General features: G+C 40.8%; 1 protein-coding gene across 1 annotated transcript in view; it reads right to left on the bottom strand.

The window, feature by feature from the left end:
• Positions 1–2,789: 2,789 nt before the first annotated feature.
• LOC146504504 (solute carrier family 12 member 9) overlaps positions 2,790–20,479 on the bottom strand; it is a 74,418-nt gene continuing 56,728 nt past the window's right edge. The window contains exons 10-13 of the mRNA XM_085184807.1: positions 18,116–18,308; positions 7,392–7,566; positions 5,931–6,077; positions 2,790–5,151 (exon numbers count right to left, since the gene is read on the bottom strand). Coding sequence (XP_085040933.1) covers positions 4,196–5,151; positions 5,931–6,077; positions 7,392–7,566; positions 18,116–18,308 — 1,471 coding nt within the window. The 3' untranslated portion in view covers positions 2,790–4,195. The remainder of the gene's footprint in view (positions 5,152–5,930; positions 6,078–7,391; positions 7,567–18,115; positions 18,309–20,479) is intronic.

The raw sequence follows: 20,479 nt of genomic DNA, 5'->3' as shown, positions 1-20,479 counted from the left end.
AAACCCCCCAAAACAATTATAACATTTTTACTGGCATCTGTCTAATATTTCCAGATTTATAATTTTTGCCCCCTTTTTTCTAACTGTGAGTTCACAAGGTATTGTTTTTCTCCCTTGAAAGTCTTTTAAATCAAACATTAAAAACATGAAATTTTCTGCAACAATATCTCAGAAGGTCAAGCTTTGGAAAAATACTGTTTGTTCATAGTCTGTGATTGAAAAGTACCCAGTGAAATGCAAACTGGCTAATAGCTGCTTAGAAAATAGAGCTGTGCCATGAAGAAGTAACATGTTAAGCCTCACTTTATTATTGCATGAGATGTGCAGGCCTTAAGGATTGTTATCATCAAAACAGCAGATATTGAGCATTTACTGAACAATCCTAATATCATCCTACTAAAAGTGGACAACACGCGTTCAGTATGTAAGATATCTCAAATGCACTGAGACTGCTGTATCAATGTGAGAGCTTTAGCTATTTAAAATCTTAAAATGTGAGGATGCACTTTCTGCACATTTGCATGCAAACATGATTCGCAGGAAAAGCCAGCGGCCTGTTTGGCCTCCGAAAACCTTAACTAGTAATTGAATCTTGGTGTCAGCATGACCAAATCCTACTTGACACCCCCCCCTCCCTCCTCTCCTCCCGTCTTCTCTCTCCCTCTCCGATCCATCTGATGACTCTGGCAATCTGTGTGTCATGTACAATTAAGTGGATCTGGAGATGTAGAGAGGGAGATGAAATTTAAAGTGCTGTAGAAATTAGAAGTGATGAAGTACGGTGGTGTGTGCCGATGGGATCCCCAGTGGTTAGAGCTCTGACACACTGTAGAGGTGACAGGTTTCCTCTGATCAGGGCTGCACACGTGGCAGAGCAGGTTTTAGACTGAAGCAAACACACAGGCATCTAAAAAGGTCATAGTAATAATAATAATAAGTGTATAATAAAAAAAAAATGTATACATACTCATAACATTTGCATTTCCAGTGTTTATAAAAGTGGCTCATTGGGTTACATGTTTTTGTGTGGGTTGCTACTCATTGTGTATACAGTAATATTTCATTCGCAGCACATTTCTGTATCTCACTGATGGTTGCTTTGGCTTTTTTGGCATCATTTACATTTTTTTTCATGCCAAAATTCAAAAAATGTGTTTGTGAAAATGTTTTAACCATTTGTTTTCAAGACGCAGTGCATGTACAGGCCATCCTTTTCTCGCTGCCAGTTTCCTAATGTGATAATAATAATTTAAAGGAGACGAATTATGGAGTAGAGTCTAAAACACAACATATGCTATCCATTCAGGCAGCTGAAAAACATTCCCAAACATAGTTAGTTTTTCTTTTAATGAGCAAAATTTCTGACTTGCTAGTCTATACTTTCTTCTTTCATTAAATCATGTGTATGGAGAATGAACGTAAGCAGTGATAGATTCAAGTGATAGAAACTTTATTAATTATAAAGAGAATTTAGGCATTCAGTAGCTTGTTAAACACAGTGTATCAAACAGGAGATAAACAGCAAATAGACTGGCTCTTATACAGTGCTTTTCTGCTCTATTTGAGCACTCGGAACACTTATACAAAATGCCTCATTCACCTATTCACACAAGCACTTTCTAAGCCAAAGTGCTCTGTATCTAACATTCACACTCTGATGAATGCATCAGACTTGAGGTTCACATTTTTCTTGCACAAATATGTTGGCGGGCACGCAGATTGGAGCAGTCAGGAAGGAAACCACAAACCTTCTGATTAGCAGATGACCTGCTCAACCTCTTGACCTACAGCCACCCCAAAAATCGTCCTGATGTCTGATTCAAGCCAGCGTTCTTCTAACTGGGTCTTTCTCATGAACAGGTTTGTACAGCTGGATGGAGCTTCTGTGCTTAAGGCTAGAGGAGTGTGCTTGAGATGACCATATTAGGAATATCCTCTCTTACCAACAGTCAGAAACTGTCTGAGCTTTTGGCTCTCAGGGATTATTTGTACATGGGATGATTTCATTGTAAAACTAATAGTATATTTACGGCAAAAATAAAGGGAAAATCTAATCAAACTGCTTTTCAACTGCAAATTGTAAGAGCATACGCCTTCGTATTTTTGATTCATGTTGGATTATATATCAGTTTGTTTGATTCATACTGATTGGTATTTGTTTCGATCTACTTACAAATTGCATTTTTCTTAAGACTAATTACTTGCCATTAATGGTGCAACCAATAAACAAGCACATCAGAAAACTAAGTTGCGATCTTTTTTTCTCTGCACACACACAGACTCAATCCTCTCAGAGCCCACGTCTTTTCCTCAGTGATAAATGTCAGCCTCCCTCCTCCTGAACAGATATCGATGGTTATTTGGGCTTATTTCTCCAATCTGTTGTTCACCTCAGAACGGAGATGGAATCCATTTCTGCCTGGTTGGCAGCGAGGGTGACTGTAGGACAAAGTAATTTGGCTGGCTGGCACCCTCTAGAATCTCTCTGTCTGAGCTGCCGAGCTATCTCAGGCCCTATTTCCAAAGTTTACCTCACACAAACAAGCGCTCACAAAAACCCCCTCAGATCTCTTCTCAAAGACGCATAAACTGGTCTAAGGCTGAAGGAAACAAAGTGCAGACATTTGGAGAAGTAGTTAAGTTTGATCTGGCTTTTGCAAACAATCTGAGCAGGTATAACAAAACAAAAAGGACATATAATGCAAACATTTTATTATTTATCTGCCATTTCAATTTAAAAGTATATATCGAATCCTAAACATTTCATTCTTTCAATAAAGCATGTGAGGTTTGTTTTTTGCAGGACAAAGAAGAACTCTATAATCAGTTGCTTGTTGGGGGCTGTAGTGTCCAAAAGGGAACCCAACTGTAGCAACAGAGTGGACCCAGTTGGTCGAGAAATAATGTGTCATTCCAAAAACTGCAAAAAAAACCCCCAAACAAATATTTCAAGCCATGTCCAAAACCAAGCACCAACCTCTCTTCAAGTACCACACAGGCATGTCGGAGTCAGGGTGAAAAAGAGTTTCAAGTGTAAGTTGAAGTGAATTAATTTATTTTACATGAAATATTTACGGACCCCTAGCCTTCAGATTTTTACAGAAAAGAAAGGGATTTTCCAAAGAATGGAAATCCAATTTGTCACAGAATGCTGGGTCACACAGTGATGACCCACTATGTATATTGGTACTCTAGCAGTTACAAATATCCCATAAATTTGTCCATATAGTTTAGCAAAAGCTACATAGACTCGCTAAAGAAATGGTTTAGGTAAAAGGCAAAGAAGTTACTTCAATTAAGCCTGGCCAACAAGGCCGTACCAAAAATGGCATATCAATAAAACATAGATAATCACAGTAACGATTTGCATTGTAAACATGTTAAATTAATGTTGGAAGGCTGCTATTTGGCAGTGGAGGGACAAAAGTGTATTTGGATAAAAGGTGGAGTGTGTTTCTCAGATCCCACACGCAAGATGTTTGGAATAAAACCTTAAAGGCATCAAGCACCATTGTTATTGTTCGGGTGTTTCATTTGTAAAGGCAAAAGATGCAGATTTCACGAGTCAAGGTCTAACAGTCCAACTCCAGCTCCCTAACTAGCAAGGCACTTTTTGATCTGGAAAAATAAAAAACTAAAATAGAATGATTATTGTAAGAAAACAGGGAAGGAAGCTCTGGAGAGGGGAAATTTAAAACTAGCTGAGCCTGCTGCGAGCGATTTAGCTCATTAATGTAACACTGGTGAAAAGTGAGAACAATTGTGCCGTTTGACTGTGGTTTTGATTGACTGGCTCTACTTTTTCAACATTCACCTCCTGCTTTTCCCCTGAAAACATTATTTTGGTAAATCCAATCATCATCTGATTGTACTCATCTTATATTGAAATGAGGTCCATAAATGGAATATGATGGTGCCTTCAGGGGCTTGATTGGAATACTAGACTTTTTACTGGAGTGCACATATAAAATAAAGAAATGGTAAATATGTAGACAGTCAAGTTGAAACTGACGACTTTGTTCTGCGTCAGTGTAAAATGTGCAAGGGAGTGCAGACGGTCTCTGTGAGTGACGAGGTGTTTTGTTGAACTACTGTTGGGTGGACAGGTCAGACAAAGGCAGCTCCGAGGTCCACGCACCTTCAGTGAATTCGCGAAAACTCCGCGTGTGAAGCGCACTTCATCGAGTGTGCCGTTTCAAAGGTCGGTGGTGATGACTGGTGTTACGCCGTGGATGAGCAGCGTAGGGCCAAGGTCCTGAGTCAGCAGCTCCAGCTGGCGCAGGTAAGCAGTATAGCGGCGGGTGTCAGCTGGGGGGCGTGGCAAGTACAAGAAACGCACAGCGGGTTGGGGCCGGGCCTGATCCAGGATCAGCTTGTTGACAGCTGAAAGGTAGTCATCTGACACACGTGTGGCGTTGCTTGGGAAGCTGTTGACGTAATCTTCTTCATTCTCCTCATCCTGCTCCTCCTCAGGTTGCAGCTTCTTCTCTTCCGTAGTAGCATCCAGCTGTTTCTTCCCCCAGTTGCCTTGACGCTGCCAGTGTAGTGCCACCTGCTGATCCCAAGGCACGGGGTGGATCTGAGCCTTAATTCTCAACTCCTTAAGCAGCTGGCTGAGCTTCTCCTCCGGGCCCCTCACACTTCGGCCCTCCTCAACACACAGGAAGAGACGCAGTGTAGCTTTGCGCCAGTCCCGCACCATGTTAAGGATACATGCCAGCTGCAGCAGGAATAGAGAGCAGGTATCCACATAGCTACAGCTGTCTGGGCGTAGGAGGTTGACTGGCCAGACATCCACATACACAGCTCTCTTCCCGGGAGCGCAGGAGGGAGGTGAGAGAACCTGGGCTCTGTCAAAGTTGTTGAAGTATCGAGCTAGTACCACGTTCTTGAGCATCTTCATGGCATCAGCAATGATAGCTACATACTCCTGGGGCCCTAGAACCTTTCCGTCTCCAAATTCACCATAGTCCAGTCTGTTACTAGAGCCCCGCAGGGATACAAAGTGGAAGAGAGGAGGTTGCTCAGGCTCCTGAGAAGGACCTGAGGAATCCGTGGACTGAGTGCTCGACATTGACGGATCAATCAGTTTGTCTTTTGGAAGACAGTCATCATAGAAACCCAGGACAAGGGTGTTAGGACGCATCCCACCTGGGAAGAGGAAAGGCACAAATTATTTCTTTTATTACCATCATTCATTTCCTATAATGTTGAGAGTGGAAGACTTAGAGTGATTCACAATATGTCCGTTACACGGCCTGGACTGAAAGTGAGCAAAAGAGCAACCAATAGCCAAAGAAAATTTTTAAAAGACCTTATGAAAGCCTGGAGAACTATTACTTAAGACAACTTGAACAAAATAACAAGAAAATCTGGCTCCTTGGAAGCAAAATATATAGAACTAGTAAGTAACTCAAGACTTTTGCACAGTACTGTATGTTTTGTGGCTCTGTAAAGACCTTTTTGATCAAATGTGACTCTTTTGATATGCTGCCAGTCCAGGATTAGGGTTACGGTGCATTTCAGGCATGTTAAATAAACACATTTACATAGAAACTACAAGAAGTTAAAATCAAGTGCATTTTGGGCACATAGATAAAAAGTGCAAATAGCAGTTTGGATATCGCAGCTCAATAACCGACACAGCATATCATCTTAGGGTGTTAACGTGTCTGCTTCTGGATGTTTGGGCAGTTTAGTTCAATGCTTGAAACTTTGAGTAAACATAGTAACCAAACCACTGGTTGAAGAGCAGGTAACAGTCTAAATAATAATATAATATAATGTAAATGTAAAAACATTCATTAGGCATTGGCTTTAATCAAAATGTAAGTACGTGGAAGGAACAAAAATCATATTAGTATATTGATACTTGCCTTTGAATTTAATAACAAATAAGGACAATGTGCGTTATTAATAGTGGTACTGACCAAGTCCTGAAATGAAGAGGAGATGTTGGACACCGTGACGTACAGAATCAGCTAAGGTCAGGTTGACAAAGGCTTTGATATTTAGATGGTCCACCAGGGACAACCAGGACTCATATTGGGCCTGCAGAGGGTCAGACGGCAAAGTTTCTGGAAAAAAAACATAAAGTTGAATTGCACTAGAAATACATCTGACAGTTGAACAGAAGTGTGCTAAGATTCAGAGAATGAGTAGGAAATGGACCCAGAAGCAGGAAAGCCAAAAAGTAAAAGGAGAGAGTGGAGAAGTGAGTTGACAGAGCTGGAATTAGAGGCAGAGCGTGAGTGAGATGCAAGAGAGCATGCTGAGATATGGAGGAGAGGGAAGAAACAGAAAGATGCACGCGCAAATGACAGTGTAGACAGACTTGGATAAAGAATGAAAGATACAGGGAAGCACAAACAGGCGAGCAGGTGATCAGTCATCCCAAAAAAAGCATCAGCATGTATGTAGAGGGCCATCCAGAGGCCACGTCTACAGGCTTCCTGTGGTTGTTTGAACTGTGCTAGAAGCTGCCATGTATTCCATTCAGCTTTAAGGCAAACAGCTGCTGCACAATTGTAAGTATAAATGGGTAGACTCAAAATAGATTAGCAGGGCAATGTGCAAATCCTCAACAACAAACTCCACTTCAGTGTAATTATGTGAATGAATAGCTCGATCATATTTCTCAAGACCAAGTGGCTCGTCAAGTGAGAGAAGGGCCCTTCAGCGGCTAATGAACATATCATTTTTTTCCACTGTGAAACACAAAGGATTTGGACTGGGAGCACTTCATTCATGGCCAGTCCCGGTCTGCCATCATCTCCCCCACCCCTTTACACCCCACGGAAGACAAAGAAAAAGACAATCAATGACCTTGCCCCTTGAAAATCTGCAAGTGTGTAGAAAGGAGGTGCCTCCAGAGCTTTGTGCGTGCGATTACTTCCCTCGACAGCAGCAGATGAGGCGATGTCAAAGAGAAAGGGTTAGCATTCTGAACAGGTCCATTAAACAATGAACTGCTCAGTCTGGAACTTTGGAGTGCATTGCCAACATAGAGGCGCATTTCTCACTCATATACTTTCCATATTTGGCCATTTTAAACTGAACCAAAATGAAAGGACTTTAGTGGATAGTGGTATATTTGATATATTTTATAGCAATACAGTTGAAGTTCTCAGGGAAAGAAGATTTTTTTGTTGCCTCTGCTGCTTTTAAATATCATAATCATGTTAAAATCATCCAAAAACAATATCTTCTCAGCATCCCATATTTATTTTGCTCATAATTAACAGTCTCTCTCTCACACTGAGTGGGTGTACATGAGAAATGGTGCAGAAGTAAGCCTTCGAATCCTCCTAATGCAAAAGTCACTGGAGAAGAAGCTGATTAAATAAATGAAAAAGTTTCTCGAGGTTTAAATCGAACTTTGGTGTTCTTACTGAGGTCTCCGAGCTGGACGTGTCCCAGCACGTACAGGCCGCTCTTCTTGATGTCGTTGATGAAGGTGATGAGGCCCACGCTACTGCGAGGGTTGGAAACCATGAGCAGGATCTGAGGTCTCCAGAACTTGACGTGGTCCTTCCTCACGTCCAGCATTAGCAAATACTTACGCACCTAAAGGTTGAAGAGAGACATGTAAGCAGAGCTGTTGGAGAATCTGTGCGTTTTTAACCTCATGAACGTCACTAAACCTGCATTCCACACAAGCCTCTAGTTTGACTTTCACTAAATCTGAGTTGTATCTGCAGCTGTCTAATGCTCAAGTCCACTTGAGTCCCACCAAAATAAATATCCAGATGTGACTGAACTTGCAATGACCTAAATTTTAGTTTTTTCACTTAATGTTAATTTCCATAATATTTGATATTGTGCAGGGAAAAAAACAACACTTCAAGCTGAAATTGCCAATATATGTGTTTTGCTCACTTTTCTGTGTCTGTTTTTTTGGCAGGAAGGAAAATTGACTTTTATTGGTCCTGACATTTAGCATGAGGTACATTAAGGAAGGTTTCAGAAACTATGAATTTCATTCCTCTACCATCTGTACAGGCAGTTATCTTTAGAAAGATTTTTTAGCAACTTCTTCAACAACAGAAGCCGGCTTTCTTCTAAAGCAGTGGTTCCCAAACTTTTTTTGCTGGGCCCCCCTTTGTTTTACAAGAAAAATACCCCCCCCCCCCCCCCCTCCTCGCGCATGCGCACACAAACACATCCTTCAACCACACACACCCATATTTTGCTCCATTGCAGTTTATTTCACACCTCAAACATTTAGTAAGCAATTAAGCAAATACAAGTAATCTGCAGGTAGTAAGAAAATAAATACGCTGCGTCTGCACGTACACGGGAGATTTTGAAAACGCAGCTGTTTCGTCCACACGTAAACGGCGTTTGGATTCACCGAAAACGGAGATTTTTTAAATCTAATTTTTTAACGTTAAAGGTATGTGCCTTTTTCCACGTCACGCTGTGTGCCACCTTATTGTTTACATGAGATGAATTGCAGAATGGCAGATAGTCAGATTAACAGTATTTTGTCTCTATCTTCAGGTTTTACACGCTTACATATACACACGCAGTTACTGTCCCTCCATTTAGAAAGGCAGAGGCGTCACTGTGTAATTATTTTACATGTACTTGTTTTTTTCCTGTGTAATAATATTCAACATTACTTTCAATACATTTTTCAAAAAATGCCTGTGCAGGTGAAACCAAAGGGAAGATATGCTTCACCATATTTTCTAGTCTTTGGCTTAGAATGAAGTTGGTTTGGAAACATATTCAGCGATGTTTCATCTCCTGCTTTGCGTTTGTGTGGGAGCCCCGTGCTAGCAGTGTCCCCTTTTCATGCCACGCCCCCCCTGCAATGGGGCCCCACACTTTGGGAAGGTCTGTTCTAAAGCTTGTAGCAGTGACCAGTGATGAAGTTCCCACAGGACCAGGGATCCCAGTTCAACTAAAGCCTGATCCACACATGTCCCTGTACCAGACACCGCCATGGTTTTGTTTCCATGGATGAGAGGTAGATAAAGTATTTATAGTGTATAGAATAAAGTACTCTATAAATGTATGGTGGAAGTGGTCTCTAAAACTAGAAAAAGGCTATATAACCACTAGTCCAGATCCATCCATTGAATAGTCAGACATATGTTAAGATGTTTATATGCATGTATAGATGTGTGTCATTCAGACTGTTACTGTGAAAAATGTGCCCATGTGCTGCTGCTTATGAATGTATGTAAATGCCAGAGTGTATTAGAATTAGAGTTAGACCGGTCTTGGTCTCGAGACCGGTCTCGAGACCACTTTCACGTGGTCTTGGTCTCGTCTTGGTCTCGACAGACTTTTGTCTTGGTCTCGGTCTTGGTCTCGACGGACTTTTGTCTTGGTCTCGGTCTTGGTCTTGACGGACTTTTGTCTTGGTCTCGGTCTTGGTCTCGCTGTCTCGGTCTTGCGCTCTCAAATCGACAAAGTGTTCGGGAGATTTGGAGTCAACCATCAGCGGAGCGGGGGGTGTCTTACTGGGCTTAAGCCCGGGTCATTTTTTCTGAAGCATGGGGTTTTTTGGAGTGTAATTTGTTTGTTAGATGCCTGACTGACAACTGTATAAAACAAAAACAACACACGAAGCACAGAGCGCACCGTCCTAAATTCCCCCTGATTTTGGTATGATCCGAGCTTTGGCACTAGGCGACTGAGCACAGCACCCATGTGAGCGAGGGGGGAGAAGCTGCTGCCTGCGAGTTTGCTGCAGAGGAGAGCTTAAGTTTGACCAGGTACCAACGGAAATCATTCGTACTGAACTAATAATGTAAATATGACGGTGTATCACAAAAGATTGATATCAAACTGATCACTTGGTTGCGTTACTTACTCTTCAAGTGAATCAACAAATGGATAAATAAAAAGCCGAACGACAATGCTGATTTTGTTTAGAGAGTCTTAGCTTACATCTCATATTTTCAGTTGTTACCCTCCACGGCTAAACAAACTCTCTAAATCGGTTTCAGTTGTGTACTGATGAACACAACAATGGACATAAGGAGCTTCTTTCAAAGAAAAAACTCAGGTAGATGTTATTTTATATATTATGCTTTGTATGTTGTTGTTGTATGTTCAGTATATCTATGCAAAACAAGAGGAATTTCAATACACAGCAGTATATTCACAGTTGAAACCAGATATTTACATACACTTTAGGGAGAAAACATAAAACCTTTTTTTTACTGTTAAACATCAATTTAGAGTAAACTTTTGTTTTAGATAAATAAATGTTGTAATGTCTTTTGAATTAGTTAAATGTCAGAATAAAAAGAGGGAGCTGTCTATTTTAATCACTTTCATCAAATGTAGGAGTACATATACACTAAGTTTATTGTTAATTAAGATTAATTAAGAAAACTCCAGATGATTCCATTCTGAGCTTAAGAAGCTTCTGATTGGTTAGTAGAGTCCATGTGGGTAAATTGGTGGCACAGCTGTGGATGCATATAAGGCAAAACACAGAGCCTGTTTCTTTGAAATGGGAAAGTTTCTTTGAAAAATCAAGAGCTGTCAACCAAAACACCTGGAAAAGAATTCTGGAAAAGAATTGTGGAGCTCCATAAGTGTGGCTCAATTTTGAATACAATTTGGTGCCATTTACAATTAAGAAATACAGACAGTTTCTCTCTTTACTCTTAAAGTTAACAAATATGTTTTTTATATTTATCAATCTAAAAAAAGAAACATTTAGTCTGATTTGATGTTACAATTAAAAAGTGTTTGTGTTTTTATCTGAAGAGTATGTAAATATCTGGTTTCCACTGTATATTTGTGTTTGGCTTGATTGTCAGCACAAAGAGGGAGAGAGAGGAACAGAGAGGGAGAGAGACGACGAAAATGACGACAGAACAGAGATGGAACAAGAGCAGGTGAGACACACAAGTTAGTCAAATGGTTGTTTGCCAAAAACTCATCAGAACATGTATCTCGTACCTATTGTATCTTTTTAGATAGCGTTTGTTACTTTTAAAATTCTATATTTATTAAGTTATGCAGGCTTGTTTGCTCAACAAGGCTGAATAATTATATAAACTTTTCAGAATCTAAATAGTGTACTTTGGTAGAATTAAAAAATAAGTGTAGTGCAGGTCTAAGATGATTTTTAGTGCTGCTATCATCTAGTTCTGATTCTGGTTCTGTCTTGGTTACTGTTGTAGTCCTGTTTTAATTCTGGATCAGTTCTGGGTCTGGTTGAATTGGGGTTTAGTCCCTGTGTCTTGATACAGGCCCGACTTTGTTCTGCCTTGCTGCTTAATTAAAAAACTATATATATATATATATATACTGTATATATACATATGAAGTCATTCTTTTTTGAACAAAGCTCAAAACAGAGCCTAATAATCTTTCAGTCATTTCTACCCCCACTTAATTTCCTTTGGCTGCTCAGCTCTCACACAGTGGCTCAGCTACGCTCCAATCCCTCCATATTGTGGCCAATCACATGCGAGGATATAGGATAATATCATTATGTGAAAAACAGAGAGGGTGAGAGACGCAACAGTCAAGTGGAGCATGCGTCAGTCCTTTCAGTGAGTGAGTGAGACAGTAGACAGCGGTGAGGAGGGCTGTGCGAAAGCAAAAACACATAAATATGCCCGAGACCCGTAAACGAAGCAGCATCTGGCTGCAGTTTAAAGACTTTTTTTGTCTCGGTCTTGGTCTTGGTCTTGGTCTCGTCTCGTTTCGGTCTTGGTCTTGTCTTCGTCTCGGTCTTGGTCTTGTCTTCGTCTCGGTCTTGGTCTTGGTCTTGTCTTGGTCTCGATACCCTCTGGTCTTGGTCTTGTCTTGGTCTCGATACCCTCTGGTCTTGGTCTTGTCTTGGTCTCGGATTAGGCGGTCTTGACTACAAGTCTAATTAGAATTATATATATTATATATATTATTATATTTTACAATGCAAGCAATCATGCAGCCATCATCAGGATTCACGTTGATAAAATTGGCTCAAGGTACCATTAAGGAAATGCAGCTGAGTAGAACCAAACATTAGGCCTAAACAGCAATGATTAATGCTGACTACATATTGATCATTAACTCTGATGACATGTTAAAGCTGCATCCTACGCAGCCCAATTTATCTCTATGATAGAAAATGGTAATGGGCAATTCCATGCTTTTCTTCAGAGTTTTTGGACCTTTGAGTGTTAAATCTAGGGGTGGGTTTTTATAATCGATTTATCGATTAAAATCGATTCTGGCTTGGATAACGTAAAATCGATTCATTAAAATCCTGAATCGATTTTTTAATATAAATTTATTTTGCCCGAAATGCCAGAATCTCTGGTGAAATCTCACAAAATTTCAACAACCACCAAACAGCTAAGACAGTAAATGAGAGCAGGAACATGGATTCTGCACAAAGACTTAAACACACAGCCCAACCGCGGATCAGAATCAGTGAGATGTTGCCTTTCTCACAGTCGGGGCTGAAAGCCGACAGCGCGCTGATTCTGATCTGTCGGCGGTCCGCGCTTTGTGTTCACGCCCTTTATGCGCTGATTCTAAAGCTGTTAGTTTTATCTCTCTCCAAACAATATTGACCGAACCAGCAGCAAAAGAAGATCCAAACTAGGCTTCACATAAACAAAGTCATGAATTCACTCTGACTTTTATTGTTTTGCTTTGACCACGATGCACAGCTCTCTCTCGCATGCTCGCTCTCTTGCGTGCTCTCTCTCCCTCTCTCTCCCTGTACTGTTTTCTGCATTATTCGCTTGCTTGTTACGCACAAGTCTACCGTTGTTTACAGCGCTGTCGGCCGACGGTTTTTTTTTTTTCGTTTTATATACTTCCGAAAATAAAACCTAATTTCTGCCGTTCAATACCGAACAAATTTAAACTTTTTAAAATTATGCAAAATGCAAAACGCTCAGCCTTGTCTCTAATAAAACCGCTGTAACTTCAGAGGTAATGTTCATGTGTTGATTAATGGTTTTCTTTCGTTTTTTGATCTACTGCAGAAAATTTTTATAAAATCCCAGAACAGGAAAATCACCTTCATGTTTTTCTGTGTTTTATCCTCAGCTACTTTGACACAAAGGCCTCTGCTGTGATGCTCACACCTTTGATAAAGTCTTGGTGTGTCAGCTTCCTTTTTATAGATACAAAAATATGTAAATGTACTGATCTGAATTATAATATTTCTGACTGTCAAAATTTCCCAGATTCAAATCAAAGTGAATCGAATCGAATTAAATCGAATCGAATCGAATTAAATCGAATCGTGGATCGAATCGATTCGGGACCCTGTGAATCGGAATTGAATCGATTCTAGAAATCAGTGATGATACCCAGCCCTAGTTAAATCCAATGAGCAGGGCTGAAAAGGAAAATGTGACAAGACTGCTGTTCCTCTACTGACCAATTGGGGCTGGCTGAAAAAGCAAAGAAATTCCAGTCACTGCCCAACTTCACAGCATTAAATAGAAATGATTACACTCTGATTTTTTTTAAAAAAGAAAGAAAGGAAGAAATACATGGGTCTGTACAGATATCATCACCTTCAAAAAGTATAAGGTGGGTGAATTTTCTTTACATGTATTTGGACACCAACAAAGCCTGAAGGAAGGACTGGTGTACTCTAATTATCTGACAAATATTATGGACTGGTGTGCGGTACAACAAATGAAAAATGTTTGTGCTTCAGTTCTGGTGAGTGAAGTTATAGTATTTTATTATCTTTTACTTAACACTAATTAGCACATACACATCTATGTATGTTGAACCTGTCAAGGTTATGGATGCACCTAATAAACCAATCTTGCCAACATTAGTGGATAACTTAAAACTAGGGATGTATGCGACCAGTTGACTACGCTATTGTCACTAGTCAGTACCAGATGTATTGGCATTTAATCCGATTGCTATCATTTTAATTGATGCTGAATTACTTTAAATTGTTGTGTTCTAAATGTTATGCAGCGATATGCCACCACATGGAGCCTCACTGAGAAATCAGATTGCAGGGAAATGAGCGATTTCTCGAAAGAGGAATTCAATAATTCGAGAGAAGTTCAGAGCAGAGCCGCTGCTCCTCCACATTGAAAGGAGACAGTTGAGGCATAAGGTTAAGATGTTTTAGCCAGGGTTGACCTACTGGGAGGAGGCCAGGGGCTAGCCGAGGACAAGCTGGAGAGGTTACATCTATTCTTACATCTGGTCTGGGAATGCCTCGATGTTCCTCCAGATAAGCTGGAGTAGGGGACTGACAAGAGTGAGGTCTCGGGTTCTCTGCTTAGGCTGCTGCCCCCGTTACCCAACTCCAGATGGGTGAAGAAAACAGGTGGATGATTTATCATTTTGTTGTTTTAGATAGTAGTTGTCACATCACTGTCATATCACTGTCACATATGCAATGATTCGTCATCAGGCACGTTCTTACACATGTCACAGGACTGTCCAGTTATATCCAATTTTTGGGTCTTTGTGAACTCTGTGTTATCTGAGGTGCTGGAAGTTGTTTTATATCCCCAATCCTGGTCTTTGTCTCCTCAATGATACCTCTGAAATCTTCTTAAAACAAGCACAATGCAAAATGTTGTTCGCCGGATTCACATCCGCAAAGAAGAAAATTACAAAGCAATGGTTCAGTCCTGACATTTGTATGGAATCATTCTGGATACGATGTCTTATCCGTATCATTAATCTTGAACATACCACAGCAAAATTAAATAAAGCTCGACCCACGACTGTCGAAGCTTGGAAAATCTTCTCATCCAGAGTTATCTCCTGGAAGAGGCAAGAACTGGTTGTAACCGTGTGTTTTTTCTTTCCTGTCCCCATGCCTTGTGACCAATTTGCTACTGCAGTTTACAGTCGTGCTGTATATGTCTGTACACCTCCAACCCTGTTGTAAATCAATAAAATGTTGATCACAAAAAAAAGAAATATCATATTTCACAAAGAGACTGTTTGTTTGAAATACGACGTGCAATGTTGATAATGTGCAACGCAAGGTGCCGCTCAGTTAAGCAGTATGATTCATTACTGAAGAATGTGATTAATGGCTTCAAATGCCTTTGTTTAGATTGATTTGGACATTTTCCATTAATCGATTCTCAAATTCAGCTTGATATAATAATAATGGATTGCATTTATATAGCGCTTTGCAAGGCACCCAAAGTGCTTTACAATTCCACTATTCATTCACTCTCACATTCACACACTGGCGGAGGCAAGCTACAGTTGTAGCCACAGCTGCCCTGGGGCAGACTGACAGAAGCCATATCGCGCCATCGGCCCCTCTGGCCAAGACCAGTAGACGGTAGGGTAAAGTGTCTTGCTTAAGGACAGAGAGCCCGGGGATCGAACCGGCAAGCTTCCGGTTACAGATGCACTTCCCAACCCCCTGAGCCACTGTCCCCATATCTGAGTGATATTTAATTTTAGACTAGTCGGTTAGTCTAATTTCTTTCCCCCGTTTAGCTGCCAGGAACATCTCTATTTAGCACACCACCCTCTGGTCCAAATATTCTGGCTCCGAAAAACGGACATGGCAACAGCGACTGCTGCTATTATAGAAGTTTCAAAATGCCAATCGATGGCATAACAGTAGCTTTTATTTGCAGTCTATGGTTAAAATTGGTGTTCCTGGTATAAATGGAAAGTTCGGGAGGAAAAAAATAGTTTATAAAGCTTTAAATACATTGAGACACTTGCAGGGTGACTATAAAACGGACAAATGGAAAACTTCACTTGAGATTATCCAAAAATAGTTAAAATTGCTTCCACTTAAAAGTACTTTCAGGGTGTGCTTCATTTTATGGACTATAATCACTCTTGTGCTGCAGCTGGGGTTTAGCCTGAAAAGGCCTCGAAAAAGCCTCTGACAATAACAACTGTCTTAACAATCCAAGTTCAGCTCAAGCTGCTGAGTTTATGTTTGTGTGTACATGACTATCAATCAAAACTTGAGGATGCAACCAGCATTATTATATCATGATTGTCACACTTGTTTTAGTTTTTTTTGCTGTAAAACACACACACAAAAAACATGGTCCCAGAGGCAGCGTCCAACTGCCTCCACTCATCTAATCATCTGTCTTCCTTTATCTCTCCATTTTCCCATCTTCTCATCCATCAGACTATCATCATTTCACTGTCGCTTCGGTCTCATCCATCACTTAGTTTCTCAATCACTCAACCCCACTCCCTCCTTATATTCCTGCTTCTTTCTTTCTCTTCCCATGATACCATCAGGCTTTGGTGCCTCAGTTTGTCTTTTTCTCCTCTCACTTTCTTTCCTAAACTCTGTTGTCAGCTGCTTGTTATCTTCAATTGAGATTTTTTGTTGTTGCTGTTGCTGTCGTTGTAGAATGCTGTGTTTTGTTTTTGTTGCTTTGCTTCAATGTCACCCAGCTGGCAGACCGCCACACTGGTTACTACTCGAGGGTGCAGAGCATTGGACAAGTGTATGCATGAGCTCAGTAAATGTGCATGTATGGTCTCCTCTGCTGGGCCCATCAGTATAATCATTTGCGCTCTTTGCCTGGGGAGGTTTGAAAGCTCGGAGGGCCAAGCTGAGGCTCATTTGTGAAATGAGTATTCAAAGGGTTTATGACTTACATTTTAGATATTTGGAAATAAGTGCGGATGCACTGATATATGTGCCTCGTTGTTTGCCAGCAGCCTATTGGCATTAAAGATGCCATTCGCAATGGCAATGTTTATCTAGAGTGTCAAATCAATTTTGCACTGGATAAATGTTCAAACACATTGTGATTTAACAGTTCACTTAATTTTATAATGACATAACAACACAACAACAAAAACACTGGCATTCTAACTGACTGTCAGCCAAGCTGTTTTTAAAAATATGAATTACAGCCAAAGACTGTAAACAAAAAGTGGATGTAGTTGCCAGATCCGAAAAGTGATTTGAACATTTTGATTTGGCATTTGAACATGTCTAAGATTTCTAGTAGCTTCACCTGTGGGATGAAAATCCTTTGTCACCTCGTTTGAGTTATTGTGTTCAGAGTTTTAGAAAATTTGACGTCTAACTTTAACCTTGAAGTTGAAGTCACTGAGATTAATGTACCTATGGTACTAATTTGAAAATCGTACATCACCTGGTTCTCAAATTATCACACTGATGACCTCTGGTGTCAACGCCAACAGCCCGCCCATCAGCCTTTTACAGCTGAGGGGTAAAAAGCTATGGCAGCTATTATATGGATTAAAAACTATAACAAAGGCCTTTACATAATTATTAGAATAATAACTACACATAGATTGAGTGTTTAATAATGGAATAGAGATTCATAGATTGACTGATGATATGTTAAAATACATTTTAAATATTATTCAACTACTGACAAAGCAGTAATATGACTGACCAGCTAAGTTTAAATAAACCAGTCTTCAGCCCTCATCCGTACCTATCACCACCATTCTGGTAAACAGAGCTATCAAGAGTGGCCAATTGAATTACTTGAGAGTAGCTGCTGCCTCAGTGTTGTGTCTTGTGTAACAGAAACTGCAGAAGTGGGAGGAGATGATACTAGAAGAAAATGGGAAAAGGGGGTGGTGAGGATTTGGAGGAAAAGTGCAATAAGTTAAGTGGTTGTAATCATGTTCTGCCTCCTGACAAGCGAGTGGCAAAGCCAGACACCCTCTCTGCAGCCTTGGCAATGACTCCCCCACTCGGCTGTGGGCCGTCCTGGCAACGGTGGGCTGTCTCCTTGAGAGCAACAGGCTGGCCCGCTAGAGGACATGAGGAGCTGGATGATGTAAAGCTCTGTTTGTGTGTATCAGTGTCATAAATGTAAAGAGCTTTGCGGGGGAATAGATGTAGATGTGTGTGTGTGTGTGTGTGTCTGCTAAGCCTGATATAAAGGTGACAGATAGCTGCTGTAGGGATGACAAGGCGGCATGTGTGAGAAAAGAGAGAGGGGAAAATGTGTGTGTTTGTCTGCTAAATGCAAAATCATTGGCTGAGGAGAGGCAGCGGAGAACTGTCTGTGTTTGTATTCGTTTGTGTGTCTCTATAAACCTGATAGAACGGTTGCTTGGCAGAGGTACGGGCTCTTGTAAAGCTGAGGGGATGAGATTTTAGTTGCTATAGTAATGACAAGGCAATACTGAGTGTGTGTTTGTGTGTGTGTGTGTGTCAGACCTGGTGGAAAATGAGAGCCTGGCTGATGTAGCCCCAGCTGGAGGTGGGACTGAGGTAGTGAATCAGCAGAAGCAGCAGGAGCATGAAGGCGATGCTGGCCGAGGCGTAGATGGCGTTGATGAGGAACATCATGATGGCGCAACCGATGATGCCCAATATGCATGTGTGCCAGGTGAAATAACGAAAGGTGGGCCTGGGGAGAAAACAAGGGTGGTGAAGAGAGCACCACATTAGAATATTAGCCACCCCCCCACCAGCCCTCCAGAAAAACAGACTGCAAACCTCTGAAGTCATTCAATTTGTACATCAGGACATTTTAAATCTACTGGAGGGATATTTGTGCTTTTTTTTTTTTTTAATTGTTTTCCAACTTAATACTCATTGCTATTTTCTTACTAACTAAATGGTTTTGACTCTTCTAATATTCCAAAGATTGGATATTGCTTTGCTTTCAAATCAAGCCTTGAGAAACGAGAGAGAAAAAACCCTGCAGGAAACAAACGCAGTTTAACTCTCTGCTCTACGCCTATTTCTTTTTACTTGTTTCCCAAGTTCATTCAAAAGGAGACCAAGTGTTCTTGGTCTGCACTGAATGCATTCACATAATCTAAACTAAGTTCAGATGGTACTATAGGGTATAAGGTTTTTCTGAAATTACCAACCACAACAAATAAGTAGACACTATAGACACGATAGTAAACTGTTTCAGAGTATTTAAAGTTTAGTTGCATTGAAATAAAGGTGGGTGAGCTCTACAAAGTTCTGGCTGTGTAAGGGGTACAGATTTAAACTGCCAATCTCCCTTTCACAATAACTTCTATCAATAGGCTTTTTAAAAATGCAAATACGCAGAGTGAAATTTGATGTATGAAAAAAGACATTGTGAATGCCTACTTTACACTTTAAAATTGACATTTTATAAACAAGGGCAACACAAACAGACCGTCTGACATGTCTGTAAAATTCTGAATCCCATGTAATAAACAGCATGTTCATTTGTGCGTCGCTGTTTGATTGGACTCCTTCAGAGGATACAGTCAGACAAACCGTTTGTTAGTGACCAGCTTCCGTCTCACACCTCTGAAGAAAGAGTTCCCAAAATGTCAGAATGTTCTTTAGAATGAGAAGGATTTAACAAACCACCAAGGAGTTTAGTGAAACAGCAGGTGAAATGGAATGAAGCTTCTCCTGACATGGCTGTACATGTACTTGGGCTGAGAAAGATAACTAAGGGAAGGCCCTACTGAATGAGTAATGTCTGGCAGGAGCAAAGAATTACATTCTCAGCCAGAATAGTACTGCTCCCATTCTCCAGTCAATTTTTATTAGCAATTAGCAGTTGCTAATTTTAGAGTTAGCAACTGCTAACTGCTGATTTAATCAGACACTAACTATGCTTTTAATACTTAAATAAAAACTTTAAAGGATGTCTAATCAGCCAATCACATGACAGCCAATGGATGCGTTTAGACACGTTCACATGATGAAGACAAGCTGCTGAAGTTCAAACCGAGCATCAGAATGGGGAAGAAAGGTGATTTGAGTCAGTATTTCAGAAACTGCTGATCTACTGGGGTTTCACCACATAGCCATTGGGTGGCTGTAGCTCAGGTGGCAGAGCAGGTCAGCCACTAATCAGAAGGTCGGTGGTTCGATACCATGCCTGCCTCCTGGCTGCATGCCAAATATCCTTGGGCAAGATACTGACCCCATGTTTGCCTACTGGTGGTGGTCAGAGGGTCCGGTGGCGCCTGTGTCCGGCAGCCTCGCCTCTGTCAGTGCGCCCCAGGGCAGCTGTGGCTACAATGTAGCTTGCCATCGCCAGTGTGTGAATGTGTGAATGACTGAATGTAGTGTGAAGCGCTTTGGGGTCCTTATGGACTAGAAAAGCGCTATACAAATGCAGGCCATTTACCATAGCCATGTCAAGATTTTTACAGAAAATGGTCTGAAAAAGAGGAACTATCCAGTGAGCAGCAGTTGTCTGGGTGAAAATGTGTTGATACAAGAGGTCAGAGAAGAATGGTTAGGCTGCTTCAAGCTGATAGAAAGGCAAAAGTAACTCAAATAACCACTCGTTACAACCAAGACATGCAGAAGAGCATCTCTGAATGCACAACATGTCAAACCTTGAGGCAGACGGGCTACAGCAGCAGAAGACCACGCCAGCTGTCACTCCTGTCAGCTAAGAACAGGAAACTGAGGCTATAATTCACACAGACTCATCAAAAAGTAGAGAACAATTATTTATTTATTCATTATTGTTATATACATATATATATTTTTTTCTACTTTCTTTTACCTCCTCAGTTATTTTACTTTTCATTTATTTTGTTTTTCCGTCTCCATGCTTACAAGTCCACA

Source organism: Neolamprologus multifasciatus, chromosome 14 (genome assembly GCF_963576455.1).
Source record: "Neolamprologus multifasciatus chromosome 14, fNeoMul1.2, whole genome shotgun sequence".
NCBI lineage: Eukaryota > Metazoa > Chordata > Actinopteri > Cichliformes > Cichlidae > Neolamprologus > Neolamprologus multifasciatus.
This window is presented reverse-complemented; position numbering and strand designations above follow the sequence as displayed.